Genomic DNA, 17183 nt, shown 5'->3' with positions numbered 1-17183 from the left:
TATGGATGTGGGAGATCATCCCCCAATTAAGCAACTCTCTTTGCTTAGTCGGATTAAATGATCAGATTTCAAAAGTGACCTCTACTGGCAGTAACTGCTGAGTCACACAAGCCTTTATATAGTGCACGCTGGCAATAAAGCCTTTCATGTTTTTGTTCTACAATAAACCAAGCAGGAATACAGGTTTACATATTAAGCCATTTCATGTTTAGTAGGAAATTTTGATGAGAACAAAATTATTGTGCCTAAAACAGAAGTTTCTATCTGGTCTGACTGGTTTATTTTTCCATGGTTTCTTTTACCTATACCATATCAGGGCTGGGGTGGTCCAAACCCACATATCTCCATAACTTCAGCAAGTGTCTCTAGATTACTAATCGCAGCACAAACTGAGAATATACTGAATATATAACACAATGATGTAAATCTTTATTTACTTTACATAGAGAACACAGGTCTGATTTGGTGACACTCTGCTTTAAAGCAGACAAGAGCCAGATTTTCCAGATGCACTACCGTTCTTCAGTACTACAGAGTATCAGTCTGTGTGCTCTCTCTAATAGTTATAATGATTTTACCACTACAGCCGCTCTACTGATGTCAATAGCGTAAGGATGATTGATATGTGTCTCAACCAGCTTATTGTAAAACTCCTGTAACTGATTCTTAACTGTACTCATTACCCTGGCAGCAGGTCAGTGACCTGTATGGCCTTTTTGGAAGGCAGATAGAACATTCCAGGGATGAAACATGGAGACGGGCAGATCGGCAAGAAATGACAGACATGATGAAGAAAATAAAATAGGGTGAACAAACAAGAGCAAGATGAGAAACAAGAAACAACAATCATGCAGAGAAAGCACAAGTTAGGCTGAAACAGTATGAGGACCAGTTAAATATTCAACTCTTCCAGTATAATGTTTATTTTAAAGCAACACCTAAATGCATTTATACAATTCTCCAAATTTGATCTTACTGGATATGTTCAAATTTGACCTCCATTATACCCAATAGAAAAAAGACCCAGGCCCAAACAGGTGGCGGTCCAGTGATGTAAGTATCTATTACATAATGATTTAAATGATAAGTGTCAAACACTGAGTGAAGCTGTTTGTGTTTGTGTTTCGGAAGTCTTGTCAAACCGTGTTACGTTTGTTGTTTTGTGTGTTGCTTCTGGTTTGTTGAATCTCCGCCTGTGTTTTGGATTACTCTCTTTGCCTGATCCCTATTTGTTTTGGTTTACATTGTGCATTGCTTTTCTGAATTATGAACTTGGCTTATGTACTTTGGATTCTGTTTGTGAACTAAATGTGTTCTCTAATAAAGATGAAACTGACTTACTGTGACTGACTCCATCTCTGTACGTGCTCAGAACATTACAAGATGACAAAATACTTTTGTAAATCACTCTAGATAAGAGCTCCTGCTAAATGCCAAAAATTTAAATGTAAAATGTAAGTGTTTGAAAAATTATTTGGAGTCAAATCTGCAGAGTAAACTAGCTTATATGAATAAAAGTTGTCTGGAATCCTGTTAAATATGAAAATAACAAAGCCCATTAACAGTGTGGTTCCTTGGGAAGGGTGTGACATCATCTTCACAGCCTGGAATGGTACATTTCTGTATGTAATCTGCCATTTTCATTGTTGGTCTGTTGTCATTGTTTTGTTCTTCACAACACCTGCAGAACTGCTGAAGCTTTAACTGTGCAGGTCGATGGTAATGTCACCTGGGCTAGAATGTGACATATGCAACTTTTAGGAGCATGAATATCAATGAGTCAAGACTGTTGTGTAATATTCTAGGATTTTGGAACTGGCTCATTTTACTGCCTTGTTTGGCTTATGTGGTATTTGTATTTGAAAGAGGAGTAAATAGTGTTTGAGGTTCACAGTATGTCAGTTCCACGTATCAAACTCTCCTTATTCAACTTTGTGAAGGAAAATGCCATTTTTTCTTTTTATAAGACTGTCCATAGTAGACAGTGAGCCTCTCTACTCTACACAGGCTGCTACTCACCTGCTCTTCCATGGTGAGATCTTCTCTACCCATAGCAGGTTACATCTCTATAACAACACTGACCCAGAGTCACTGTGAGAATCCAACCGCAGTTTATTACAAAATGAACGCAACATGAATGATAAGCCAGACAGTGCAAGGAGAGAAGCTTACCTCTGTTTTAATTACATGATCAGCAGGCTGTTGTAATAAGGTATTTATTGTTTATTTCTGTTGGTTTCTGTTGTGCAATGTGACCTGTGCTATTTCTGTTCAATACATTGTAGGACAAACAGGAAACACAGAAGAATATATCAGGAAAATTCTTTCTATTTGGCCAGGTGTGGGTAAGAATCTGATGTGTTTTGTAAATCTGCATGTTCACTCGACTTTTGGGGATCACTGGCTCTCTGCCTCTGAGAAGAAGATGAGCAATGTGTGAGACAACAGCAGTTCCTCCCTCAGCACAGCTGGCTCTTCATCTGGCTCTGGGCTGATTGGAGATCAGTGGATTGGGTGAGTTCAGGAGTGTCTTTCTGATGAGCTTCACCTGGGTCTCATTAGCTCTGTTCTGGGAGCTGTCCAGGGCTCTGACACACATTGAGTTCCATGTTGCTGAAACAGATGTTACAACCCAGTCTAGATAGGAGCAGTGACAGAAATTATTAAATGATGAATAGGATGAATTTAACACAATCAATAAACAAAAATGGACCGACAAAACTGACCGACCGCAGTTACCTTTCATGTCTTTGTACGCATCAAAGCTGGACAAGCAGCTATCAAGTGCCCTCTTTTGTGACAGTAAAAACACGCCCGTTTCTCAGGGACTTCACTTTTTCTGTGGGGTAATGGGACAGTCTTGCAAGGATGGGTTTCTCTTTTTGGCACAGGCAGAGAAGCAAAGTTTTGTGTATTAACATGAATTCATTGGCAGCAAAAGCTGTCTGAGAGAGTCGATACTTCTGCTTATTTAAACACACCACTACCTGTGTGGGAGAGTAGATTTTGAATTCTTCTAACATGAGTTCCTTTAGCTCATGAAAGCTCTGACTGACAGGCAGCACACCATTTATCAAATTACACAGATTTCCCATACAAATTCTACATAAGTTTAGAGGGGTGTTTGTCTAGTTGCCTGAAGTTCTGCTGGTAGGCCTCTGGGATTAACCCAAGAGGTTTAGGCGGAACCCTAGGGACCTTGTTTCTTTATGGGAGGATATTCTCCAATACCAAGACTTCCTACAAAATGGCCTTCATGTCTACCTTGAGGCCAATGTATCATTATGTCAAAGAAATCTGCTGTAGCATGAAGACCGTCTTTACAACACCTATCAAATACCTCCATAGTAGGGCAGAGTGAGAAATCCACTATTCTGAAAGGAACCATCCTAACCCAACAGCTAGCAACAATCTCACACTCCCCAGGGAAAAAAAATGCCCAACAAATGCACACAACCAAAAATGGATGAGCCCCTAATTTCTGTTATGACCCAGTCCAGGTAGGGTCTGTGACAGAAATTAGTAAATGATGAATTGGGGTTAATTGGCAAGTGAAAGTGAGTATGAATGATGGATATGTGAGTAAACAAAATGGAACAAATCAGAGATGAAACAGTTTTATTATGATCAATTATATAATAGTATAATACAATAGGCACAAATCACACCAGAAAGACTTCAGATGGGTCAACACTGAAAATGGTAAATCACCAAACAAGAATAATGAAACTGACTAATGCTTCCGACAGGAACAGGCAGAGGTAGAATGCAATTGCAGGAGGTGGTTTATTAAATGTAGGAAACATGACACGAAGGGTAAAACAAACAGGCTAAGGGCTGCTGAGGGTAATAACACATGGTTGGAATACACAGAAAAGCAATGACGGCAACAGTAAAACAGGCATAAGGCAAACCTGACAGAGAGACATAACTTACCACCATAACAAACAACCAGAAGACAAAACCACAGGGCTTAGATAAGCAAGACAAGCAGACACTAAACAGATACAGGTGAACATGGGAAGAGTGGAAACTAAAACAAGGAGTGGAATAGAGGAACAGACGGGTGTGGATAAAATGAAACTAAGGCTTGGAACCAGGGAGTGCAGGAAGACAGGTAAACCATGACATCAGGGACGTGAGGAGGGTGGACCTTTGTGACACTGACCATAAGTGGGGCTACAAAACCTAATGAAACAAAATGAGAAAACCAAAACACATACACACTTTCTTATCTCCCTCACCAGACACAAAACAGAGACAAACCCAAAACTGCAGAACAAACAGCACCCCACCCTACACCTGGTGTGAAGTGACACAAGTGAATACAGACTATACAAATTAAAATATAGACACTGTATACACTATATACACTAGATATAAGGGCAACAGAACAAGCAGAAGGCCAAAGCGAATCTCACTGTGGAAGTAGACTAACAGGGTCAGAGCACAGAACAATCAAAACAGCAAATAACAAACACACAAATGAAAACACAAGGTTGGGCATAAAGCTTCCTAATAGTGTCTTCAGGACCCTTTTATACCTGGAAATGAGATTGTAGCACTGTGGTTGACTTTCGGTGGCGGAACAAAACATGTCAGTTAGACATAAGTAGACTTTAACTTTTAATCCACATTAGGTGACACTATTAATCCACATTAGGTAACGTTGCATCAGAACGCACGGTGCTTTTGTTAACTACCCGTACTCTTTTATAGACTAATTGTGACTTTGTTAAGTATCTTCCTATATCATAACCATTGATATGTCCTTATAGACCTTTTAATTTATACCGATGGAGAGTTTCTTAAGTGTCCTTCAGTAGTAAAAACATACATGTATCAGGAATATCTCTCAACAAGACTTCATCTGCATGCTGGGTTTATTTTAAAAGTCAGAAATATCGGTACCTGACTGCAGCTTTATCGGTGCAGTTCACTTTTACTGTAATACTCGCATACTGCAGGATCAAAACGTTGTTACAAATACTCAAATTCCTAAATTATACATCTAGAACACATTTATTTATGTCATTAGATAAATTATCTTGATTTGGATGTTGCATTAAACATTGTTTTTAGTGTACATAAATATATCTAAAAACACAATTCTTATAATCAATTGCTATGATTCTACAAAGTCTACATGTATCTAACGCATAAACATTAACGATATAAGTCTGAAATAGTTTAAAGGGATCACCGAATTCAGTTCTGCGAAACAGGTTCATACACACACGCACACTTTTAGCGGCACAAAACTCTCATTTGGATTTAAGTAACTTGCACTCTTTATTCAAAATTAATGTAGTTACTGTCTTTATTTTTCTATCTTTATTTATCTTTATTTCTAATTGTATATTGTATGTATATAGTATCTTTGATAACTTCTTTCACTACACAAAAAGAAAAGAAAAACAAGCGTCTTTGGGGTTGTATCGTTCACTAACTCTGAAGCTAAACTACGGCGCTGTAAAGAGAGGAGACGGCAGTGTGTTTAGAGCAGGTTTATGTACGGACCTTAAACGAAGTTAGTGTGGAGGACACTGGACGTAAGAAGAACTTCACTTTTTATTCCCAGTAAATCACAGTTTTAAGTAGGTATTGTTTGTAATAAAGGTCTCTTTATTAAAGCGCATTAAAGGTGATTTTATTAGCGCATTTATCCTAACCGTTGCAGTGTTATTGCAGCCCACATTATTAGCGTTTTTTGGTAAAAGCATAAATGTTTCAGCAATATCCGCCAGCAAACCTTTATTCTGCCTACTGGGTTAATTTTCATTAGTATAAGTGTTTGTCCCTGAGTGGAGGTTGTCAATGCAAAGCACTTTAACCGTAATACTCGCATACTGATGAACCACCGTCTGTTAAATATACTTCCATTTTAATCTATGTATGACTATACATTATATTTATTTAAATGTTTCATTAATTGAATATATTGGGGTTCTAATGTCCAGGGGGTAATAATATTGAAAAAAAAAAAAAAGTTGATCTAATACGTTTCTGACTTCTGTTCCTCACTGAAGAGGAAGTGAAACACAACTGATTTTCCTGCTAACGGTTCCTGCCTGTCTGAGCTGTAGACCGTGTTGTGTCTCCTGGGTGATGCCCCGCCCACCCTCACGGTCCTGCCCCCCTCCAGTGTACAGCTGCAGCAGGAGAAGGTCACACTCGTGTGTCTGGCCAACAAGGGCTTCCCCTCAGACTGGAAGCTGAGCTGGAAGGTGGCTGGTAGCAGCTGGAGCTCGGGGGTGAGCCAGAGCTCCGGGCTTCTGCAGAAGGACGGCCTCTACAGCTGGAGCAGCATCCTGACCCTCCAGAAGGAGGAGTGGCTGAAGAAGACAGTGACCTGTGAGGCCACCAAGGACTCCCAGTCTCCTGTCACACAGACACTGAGTAGAGAGCAGTGTGCTGAGGCATGAAACTCCCACATGTGTACTGAAGTGTTCTTTTAGATCGTCTGTGTTTATTACTCAAATGTTCCTCGGTTATTTGATCAAAATGGAATAAAAATTTTGAATAAACATTATAGTCTCTTAATTAAAACATTTCCCACAACAATACTCATAACAATAAATACCTTTAAAGTCCTACATTTATATACAGCAGAAATGCTAATGTGTGATGAGGTATAGGATTAAACTTTGATAAAGCCACCATTTCATTACTCATAATAAAGAAGGAAGCAGGAAGCCAGATATTATGGAACCAAAAAATAAGATATTTCCACGTTTCATTCAGTAGAAACTGTAACATGAGTAAGTCGGTGTATTTTTGGAACATCAGGGGCTGGAGGACAAACCATCTTCGGCCCTTTCAGTATATCACAATATTATCATTTTTAGTTTATTTCTGCCAGAAAATAATCCCATCATGCTTTATATCTCTTTGTAGCACAAATTGGGCTATTTCAATACAATACTCTCATGGGTCACTTATGAAAGCAGAAAGTTGTTCTATCCAAAAAAGAGTAAATATTTACAAATGTTTCATGAAAAAAGAAATCTTCCCTACCTGTACAGGTTTAACATACATACACCACACTCACATGATATCCACCCCGACTCTGTGTGCTTGTGTGTGTGTGTGTGTGTGTGTGTGTGTGTGTGTGTGTGTGTGTGTGTGTGTGTGTGTGTGTGTGTGTGTGTGTGTGTGTGAGTGTGTGTGTGTGCTAGTGTGCTAGAGAGCATTGTGTGTTTGTGTGTGTGAGAAATAATTTTACTGAAAATTACATTTAATTTTAAGTTTTCAGACAGTTTAGTAAAAAGTCATTGTTTCAGTTGGTGGCATTATTTCATCTTATTGTGTAGTAAGTTTATTTAAGCAAGTATAGTGAGGTTATTTAACTTTACACCCTAAAGATCTTACATTTTTCACTTTTACTTGTTAACAAAGATTTAGAATGGACATGAAAAGTATGTGTTGGTAGAAGTGTTTCACAGTAGCAGAGAATAATCAGATGAAGGCACAGACATGGTGATTAGTGCTTTAGTGTGTGCTTACATCACCTCTAAATAGGACAGAATCTCCTGAAGATTACTGACAATGATTTAGCAGTCATGCTACTAATAGAGATTTCTTTTCTCTAATAACTACCTGCTCTATTATAAGAACAACTGCCCCAAGATACCAAAGGTCTCAGTACTGCAGTGCTTGTGACTGGTTTCTGATGCTCCATGCACTGGGTGTGTGTAAATGTGCCTCTGTGGGGTCTTGATAAGCACTAGATAAATTCCATATGTTGTTGTTATTGTTATAACTGCAGTGTTTTGTCTCCCCCTGCTCCAGCAGAAACAGAGAGATCATCTGCTCAAAGAAAAGAGAGACAGGAGAAGTTTAGGATCTTCTCCAGGTTTCTGGTGATGCAGCTCAGTCTGAGCTGTTATCACTGTCAGTGTCAACAGCAACATTAGCATTGTGTTTAATGGTGGGTTTCTTCTTGATGGATCATACTAATGTTCAAACCTTCCATTTCTAACTCATAGACAGCAGGAGTAGAAGTACATATATATCTACAAAACTCTCCTCTAACAGAAGTGCAACAGTGTTGTCTGTATTGTGTCTTTGTGATTCATTATAGTTTTTTTTGTTGACTTGAGTGAGTGTGTTGTGGTTCCTAGAAGAATTATTTTCTTTAGATGTGTGTTGTTCAGTAGTGAGTGAGTGTGATGGGGCATCTCTCCTCCACAGAGTGTGTTATTGTGCTGTATCACATCCTCCCCCTCCACACCTGCAGTAGGTCCCAGCTGCAGCAGTGCAGTCTCTGTGCAGTCTGACTGAGGGAGGTTTTTGTACGACTCTCTAACACTGTGTGAACAGCCAGTTACCACCAATGCTGTGTAAACTCTGACAGTAATAATCTCCTGCATCTTCAGTCTGGACTCCTCTGATGGTCAGAGTGAAGTCAGATCCAGATCCACTACCACTGAAACGAGCTGGAGTTCCTGACTGTAAGCTAGTAGCATCGTAGATCAGGAGTTTAGGAGCTTCTCCAGGTTTCTGCAGGTACCAGGCTAAAAGTTGATTATTATACACTGCAGGGTTGGTTCTACAGCTGATGGTGACTGTGTCTCCTGGAAGAGCAGATTTCACTGCAGGAGTCTGAGTCACAGTCACCTGACACAAGGATTCTGGGGGAAAAAAACAAAACAAAACAAAGCAAATCCAATTTAAATCATATTTTATTTTCCATTTCTTATGTTGCTTATATCTGTTAATAGAAGGTTTAGAATATTTTATTAAACAAGACATCTGTTTTTTTAGGTTATTCACCTCAAAAGCAAAGCATAAAATGATCTTTTACCTTGAGTCCAGAGGGCCAGTGTGCAGATGAAGATGGGGATCAAAGTCATGGTTGCTGTGGGTGAAGTTTCTGGGGCAGGCAGCTCTCAGTCATGAAGTGTTAAGCTCACAGGACTATAAACACTCCCAGAGAACTGAAGCAGGTGCTGCACATGCAAAGTGACCTCTCTGTATTAATACACATCTACCAAATACTCTCTGTGGCCTCTCTGTATTAATACACGTCTACCAAATACTCTCTGTGGCCTCTCTGCATTAATACACATCTACCAAATACTCTCTGTGGCCTCTCTGTATTAATACACGTCTACCAAATACTCCCTGTGGCCTGTTTGTATTAATACACATCTACCAAATACTCTCTGTGGCCTCTGTCTGAAGTAATGACTCCACTGAATACCTCTTATATAACCATATTTAACAGAACCAACCATACTAGATAACTATAAACTTTATAATATAATGTAATATATGGATACTCTTAAAGGTCAAATAGTATTTCTATTTAATATAAACAATGTCAAAAAACTATGGTACAGTGTGCTGATTATTGGATAACTGGAACTGATGAATAGATTAAGAGAGAATGATAAATAAGAAGTATCTAGTATATTTTATGTAAATATTTATAAACATGTGTGTGGTGTAGTGCTCTCAATCGCTCCTCTGTACAGGATCTCCGTTGTGCCTGCGGTCTACATACTTTCCACAAGGGGCGCTGGTGAGTTGTAAAGTGGATGTCTAAGATGTGAAGGAGAGTGTTCTGACCAGAGTAGAAGAACAGAACTGACTGGTAGTGCTGCATTTAGGGAAGAGGAGGAGGAGCTCTACCATCTTCCATGATGACCTCAGTCAGCTGTAATGTGATGTAACACACTTACACAGCCCTGAACAATGGAGCTTATAGTCTGAAGAATGCTCTTTTTTCTTAATTCACCACTCAGCTGGTTTTGATTCTTGGGTTTTGCTATCACTGCAATAAGCTTCAATTTGAACATGGTCTGTTCTTGTATTATTTTATTATTCACTATCTGCACTGTAAGATTCTTTGCACTGGGGTGTGTTGTGCTTGACTAAGTTGGGCTAATGTAAGCTGAACATCTGCAAAAAGTGTTGTTCTATTCTGGGAAGGAGCAGGTTTCTCAGGGCTGTAAAAATAAATCTGTTTCACCCCACTGCTCTCGCTCTCTTTCACTCTAACTGGTATTTGACATTAATAGAGACTAGTTTAAGTTCTTCATTTTTTGTCTGAACATTATGTACACAGGCAAAGGAAATAATTACTAATAAAACAATATTCAGATTGGATAAAAATTATATTCTTAACTAAGTAAGTTTATATAATAAATAAAAAATGTATTTAGCAAATGTCACGGAATGCTCCCCCTTCACGAGTCATGTGGTATGGGGGGGGAATTATGTTTGTTGTCACGCCCCCTACATGATGGCACGCACCTGTACAGGGTTCACGTTGAGTGTATGTCTGTTTATTTAAAGCCCTGTCAGTGTGGGCCTCATGGATGGTCGTTGTTAGTGTTAGTGTAATGTTAGTGTCAATGAGTGTGTAGCCGCTGTTAGTATAACCCAACGTTTGTACCATTTTATGTTGTCGTTGTTGTTTGTGTGTTCCTGTCTATTAGTGTTATTATGTGTGAGTGCCACGCGTGTCCTTTATGTTTCATGTCATTAAATGTTTCACATCGTCAAGGGAGTCTGTGCGTCCTGCTCAACGCCGTGACAGCAAATACATGAATGAATGAATGAATGAATGAATGAATGAATGAATGAACAGTCACATACTTGAACACTTCTGTCCAGTTCAGTGAGTTTGTAGGTATTTTATTATTTCTCTATTAGCAGGAGAGCAGAGTGGTGCAGTGGAAGTGTGCTGGGACCATAACCCACAGGCTGATGGATCACAACCATCCTCTGATAATATCCTATACTAAGATAAGACTACATTAACTCCCTAAGTGATAACACAGAGAAAATAACCCAGGGCCCAAACATAAGGGCAGGCCTTCCCTACTTTCCAGAGCACACACAAATACATACATACTATATACAAATTTACAACAGTGGCCAAGTTAGAGGGATCAAACAAGCTCAGAATCAGAGTAAGTGGAAAAGAGGCCAAGCACTGAATCAAATATCAAAATTGTCACTAGAACAAACAAGTGTCCAAAATATCATCTTTCTCTTTCTTCTTCCTCCAATACACTTCCTTATATCCCTCCTCTGGGCAGGGCCTTGTTTCAGGACTGGACAGTGAGTATGAAGATCTGTAGAGGAACTCTGGACTGGGTCTGGGGAAACTAACTGGAGAGAACAGAGCTCCACACACACATACATATGACACAGGGGGACACAGGACGTAACTACTGTCTCATGCTCTTCACCTGCAGGTCAACATCATGTGAGCAACTGTCCCCACTTTGACATCTTAATGAGCTAAATGTAAAGGTAAATGTTGTGATAATCTTGTGTTCCTCAGTGTGGCGGTGCAGGTGTATCCAGTACAGTTCAGAAGCAGCCCTTCACTCTCTGTTCTGTAATGGTGATTTATATCAGTGGATGTGTGGAAGCACATGAGCAGACAGCACTCCAGATGTGTGGTAGATGTGGGGACTCTTTATTAGAAAGGACCTCCTGAAGTGGGGACTTTAGGAGGAAGGACCTCCTGATATGGGGACTCTTTAGGAGGAAGGACTTCCTGTCTACTGGTGTTCTCGTCCTCCTTCCTCCTTCTCTGTGGTTTGTGTGGTTGAGCTGCCGCAGGTATTCAGACTGTGATATGTGTCCTTTTAATTACCATTATCATTACTCTCCTCACACACACACATGCACACACACACACACACACACACAAAATCTTCTCACATTCTCACATAATAATTGTATTAATGCTGCTTAAAAAATGTGTAATAAAAGTATTATTTGTAATATATGTATGCAGGTATTTATGCAGATCAAATAAAATTCATTTATTTATTTCAACGTCAGTAATATATTAATCATATGAAACTAATAATACATTATTTGTGTTAGCATAGCAAAACTTTAGTTTGTGTAAATGGTAAATATTGTGACTTTTTCCCTGGAGTGAAATTCCCAGGATGATGTACTCAGCTACACTTCAACAGTAATTCTAGATTGTCACCATCTGTCCCATCATCACCTGAAATTATCCAGAAATTAACAAAGCAGGACTTTGAAAAAAACTCTTTTATTCTAAAAAGAAGGAAGAATTAACTTCACATACCAGTTGCTGTCTGGACAGTTTAACACAGTATTTCCTCAGCAGATTTTCCAGGATCTCCAGGCTAAAAACAGCAGTAAAATGATTAAAAGAATCAAGAGTAACTCAGACCAGTTCACTAGGTAGTGTTCACCTGTCCTTATACACCACAGTGATGTTCATATATTACTGCCTTTGTCCAGAACCTGAGTGTGGAAGCAGGACGTTATCAGGGGTTGGTTTAAAGGAAAGATGTTAACCTGCTACATATGTAGTGATGTAAGTGTCCATTACACAATGATGACAATTTAAAAGAACAAGCAGTTCAGTACTGTAGTGTTTTGGAGATGATGAGTTGAGGTGATTCCAGATTTAGCAGCTCTGCAGCTGATCTCAGATCAGTCTGTGTTTGATTCAGAGCAGTTCCTCTACAGCTGAGGGAGGTTTTTGTACAGAGCTCTAACACTGTGTGAATGGAGTGCTGTAACCCTGCTGACAGTAATAATCTTCTGCATCTTCCTGGACTCCAGTGATTTTTAGAGTAAATTCTGTAAAGGAGAGACTACCACTGAATCGATCTGGAACTCCAGACTGACGGTGTGATGCAGCATAGATCAGGAGTTTAGGAGCCTCTCCAGGTTTCTGTAGGTACCAGTGGAGGTAACTGCTAACACTCTCACTGGCCCTGCAGCTGATAGTAACAGTCTGTCCTGCGGTAACAGACTGAATCCTGGAGATTGAGCCAGGATTATCTCCCCAAATAATTATAAAAAAAATAATCACATACATAATAACATTTCAATTTGGATGAATTTTAAATAAATAAAATCCAAATTAAAAATATTGTAACTCTGAAAATTAAAATTGCAGCAAATAAACATGACCATCCAAAACCAAGTAAAAATGAAAACTAAACTTATTTCAGTTTGTCTCACCCTGAGTGAGGAGTCCCAGGGTTCCCAGCAGTAGAATGAGTGACATCATCATTGTGCTGTGTGTCAGTGTGTGTTAAAGGACTGAACACTCTCTGATCACCACTACAGCTCTTAAAGTGTGTGGAGCAGTGAAGCAGCTCACATATGCAAACAAGACAACTGACATTTCACCTCACAGCACTAGTTTGTACGTCTGATTCACTTTATCAAATAAATGATAGAATCACTCCTCTTCTCTCCTCTTCTCTCTCTCCTCTTAGAACTCTCAGTAATCCTCTCTTATGTGCTGCACTCTCACATTCAGTCATGATTTTTCTACACTTGGTTTTCCTGACATTGAAGATCATGTTGGTATTGATGACACCTGTGTTATGTCTGCATCAGTAGAACATTTAGAAAAGACAGTATGTAATGTCTACATTCAATAACACTATGGACATGTGGAAGTGGAATTGGAACTCTCCTTTTTACTAGGTCATTCACCCAAGCTATGTGAATAACACTGCCACCTAGTGGTGAATATAGATAGCAGCAAGTTTAAGCAATACACATTTCCTCCCACCTTACTAAGAAAGTCTTAGTAATTACAATTCTCTATCTTTTTTTCTAGAGGTAGCGGGTAGACTGCATCTTACCTCGAGTCAGTTCAGGAGAATATTCTGCCCCATAACAGAACAGGCTCCCTACAGCAGACAGTACTCTGGGTCTCAGAGCATCAAGATGAGTACGCAACTGCAGCCCTGATGTGGAGTGTTACGGTAGGTCAGCAAAAATGTGTCTAACCTCTACTGGACAGTGATGGAGTGAGACTTGGAGGATCTCAGTGCAAACTCGCACAAACATTTCTGGATGGTCTGCAGCTGAGTGAATGTTTCAAGGTTCAAGTTTGGCTTATTTGTCACATACATAGTCATACACAGTATAACTCGCAGTGAAATGGTTTTGTGAGTGCTCTGTCCAAACTGAGGAAAGAAACAGGTGCATAAGGAAATTATATATATATATATATACATACACTTCCACAATGAAAGGAAGAGAAGGGTCGGGCTGTTGGAGAACGGGTGCTGAAACAAAGGCCCCCTTCAAGGTTAGGAAAGCCTGATCCATGGCCGAGGTCCACTGCAGCTGCTTTCTGCCCTGCTTATTTTTTAGGAGGTCTGAAAGGGGAGCAGCTATGGTGCCAAACCCCTGAATGAACCTTCATTAGAAGTTGGCAAAACCCAAGAAACATTGCAACTCCTTGACAGTGGTGGGTTTAGGCGAACTATGTATAGCAGTTACCTTATCAGGGTCCATGGAGAGGGCTCCCGGTTTGAGAGTACACCCTAAAAAGGTGACACATTTACTGTGGAACTCACTTCTCAGCCTTACAGGCTTACAGTTGATTTTGCTGGAGATGCGTCAGGACGGCCGTTACATGATCCACATGCTCCATTTCTGATTGGGAAAACACGAGGATGTCGTCTATGTAGACAATCAGGAACTTGTCTATCATGTCCTGAAATATATCATCCATAAATGCCTGGAAAACAGAGGGACTATTAGATAAGCCATATGGCATTACCAGGTATTCATAATGGTCTCGTGTCATGGTGAAGGCTGTCTTCCATTCATCACCCTCACATATGCATATGTGGTTGTAGGCATTACACAAGTCTAATTTTGTGAAGATGGTAGCCCCTAATAGTCATTCATGGGTTAAAGAGATGAGGGGAAGAGGATAGGAATACTTCATTGTCACCTCGTTAAGGGCCCGATAATGGATGCACAGCCTTAAACCCCCTCCTTTCTTCTCCACAAAGAGGAATCCAGCAGCGACTGGTGAAGCAGAGGGCCGTATGAACCCGAGCTGCAGTGCCTCACTGACGTAGGCCTCCATTGCCTCCGCTTCAGGTCAGGAAAGCGGGTGAGGCTTAGATCTGCGAGGTAGGGGAGCCCCAGGAAGGAGCTCTACAGCACAATCACAAGATCAATGAGGTGGGAGTTTAGTCACTTTAACCTTAGAGAACACATCAGCGAAGGCTCTATAGAGCTGAGGGACAGACTGGGGTGCTGGCGGCTCAGGGCTCATGACTGTAGTGGAGAAAATAGGCAAAGACATGCAGTTTTGGAAGCAGTGTGCACTCCATGATGTTAGTTCAGCCAAGGACCAAGAGATACAAGGGTCATGGATCCACAGCCAGGGAAAGCCCAGGATGACAGAGTCACGGGACATGGGCAGAAGCAATTACTGAATCGACTCGCAATGGAACAACCCAATCTTTAGTGTGACTGGGACAGTTTTGTGTCGGACAATACCCTCACCTTTGGGTTGGTCATTAAGAGAATGAATACATAATGGAGGATTTAAGGTGACTCTAGGGATTCCCAGTGATGTAGCTAACCCAACATCTAAAAAATTCCCTGCTACACCGGAATCCACTAAGGTAGATAGAGAAACACTGTTACCATCAGCCCTAAGGACTACAGGGAGTGTAAGCTGACAAGTCAGATACAGTAGTGATGTTCTTATGTGTGTGTTGAACGTAGGAGACCTCCCATTCCCTCGACGGGGATGGGGACATACAGGACAGCTGTAGCGGAAGTGGCCGTTAGCACCGCAGTACAGGCACAATCCACCGGCGAATCGTCTGGCACGTTCTTGAGGGGTGAGGCGTGAGCAACTCACTTGCATAGGCTCAGGGACCCCACCGGATCTATCGTCAGAATCCTCTGATATGAAAGCCCGGGGTACACGTTGTAATGGCTGATGGGTCTGTCATAGGTTATCCAATAGCAAGTTTGATAAAATCGGACAGTGTAGTTGACTCCCCTCAGCATGCAAGTTCCGCCTGGAGTCCCGGAGAAAGGGTCCTGGCTATCCCAGAGGGCGGTTACCCAAGTCCCTGCCTCACCAGTTAGTAGCAACAGCACAAACTGTACAGGGTCCTTGTCGGTGATGAAGTACATGGAATAATGGGAGAAATACATGAAACACTGCAACAGGAAGTTCTTGCATCGATCTGGAGAGCCATCTAATCGTTCTGGGTGGCCATGGGAATGCAATGAGTGAAGGAGTCACTGAAGTCACAGTAAGTATGACCTGTGAAAGTCTCTGAACGGTTTCATGTCCTCGGCCATGGAAACCTCATGCTGGACCAGTCTGTTTTGTACCTCCGCTGGATCCATGAAAATGGTGAAGTATTCTGTAATGATTGCACAAACCCTGAAGTGGATGCAGTTGTGGAGGTTTATTTATGCAATCAAACAGATACGTTTAGTAACATGGGTAAGCATAGTCAGGTTGGTCTGAGGTCGATATACAGGGTAGCGTTCAGGAGGTGTCCGGGGGTCAGGCAGGAGAGAAAGTCTAGAAGCCAAGCAGGAGTCAGGAAAGCACACAGGATGAGGAAACGCTCGGTATGGCACATGGGAACAATACTTTGCAATGTGTGCACAGGGAAGGGAAGTTTATAAAGGGTTGGTAATGAGGGGAATGGGATTCAGGTGTGTGCTAGAATTCCGGTGAGTCAGATCGAGGGTGTGTGCGAGTGGGCATGGCTGTGCAGGGCTGATGGTTGTTCCTGGGGCTCGTAACAAAATGAGATCTTCTCCATCATAACTGTATTCATTAATGCAACTTAAAATATTAAACATTACATTAATTTCACAGCCAAACCTTCACGGAAGGATGTGAACATCTGAAATTGAGTTGAGACACAGACACGTTTAGTACACAAACATTTCTCATGAGTTGTCCACTCTCCCACAAGTCTTTGTACAGTGCAAACATCCCCAAGAGTAAACAATAACACACTAGAACTTATACCTAGTGTACATATTCAGAGGACTAAATGAATGCAACATCCAAAATGGTATACAAACTGTGCTTTCTTGACTATATGATGTTTTAGAAATTTGTCTTAAATATGTACAGCAGATTGTTCAGGACACAGACCAGTGCAGACTAGTATAACTTGGAATGGAATATAAAATATGGAACAGTAAATCAACTCATTTCTGTATAGGAGGTGTAAAAGTCTGTTTACACACTGTAGGCACCCACGGTATGAACAGACACCCAAGACATTATAAACTATTTAAAATGGCAGTGATTGTTTATTTACATGTACATCACAATACAACACATAAATCAATACTACTACAATACATCATTAAGGCAAAAAAATAAGAACACAATTAAGTGTGTGTTTTTGATGGAGGTA

General features: G+C 40.6%; 1 long non-coding RNA gene and 2 gene segments (V, D, J or C); 1 reads left to right on the top strand and 2 right to left on the bottom strand.

The window, feature by feature from the left end:
• The first annotated feature begins 3563 nt into the window (after positions 1-3563).
• Positions 3564-6425, top strand: LOC113568263. The segment is given in 2 exon segments: positions 3564-3578; positions 6087-6425. Coding segments are annotated over 2 exon segments (354 nt in total).
• A 1821-nt stretch (positions 6426-8246) lies between these two features.
• On the bottom strand, positions 8247-8855 carry LOC118240928. The segment is given in 2 exon segments: positions 8247-8633; positions 8807-8855. Coding segments are annotated over 2 exon segments (378 nt in total).
• A 1772-nt stretch (positions 8856-10627) lies between these two features.
• On the bottom strand, positions 10628-13068 carry LOC113592213. Its single transcript, XR_004775709.1, has 3 exons — positions 12979-13068; positions 12068-12128; positions 10628-11983 (listed from the first exon to the last, which is right to left on the bottom strand). It is a non-coding gene; the product is annotated as an uncharacterized LOC113592213 (long non-coding RNA).
• Between the last annotated feature and the right edge of the window lie 4115 nt (positions 13069-17183).

The sequence above is a fragment of the Electrophorus electricus genome, chromosome 2 (assembly GCF_013358815.1).
Source record: "Electrophorus electricus isolate fEleEle1 chromosome 2, fEleEle1.pri, whole genome shotgun sequence".
In the NCBI taxonomy this organism is placed as follows: Eukaryota; Metazoa; Chordata; class Actinopteri; order Gymnotiformes; family Gymnotidae; genus Electrophorus; species Electrophorus electricus.
This window is presented reverse-complemented; position numbering and strand designations above follow the sequence as displayed.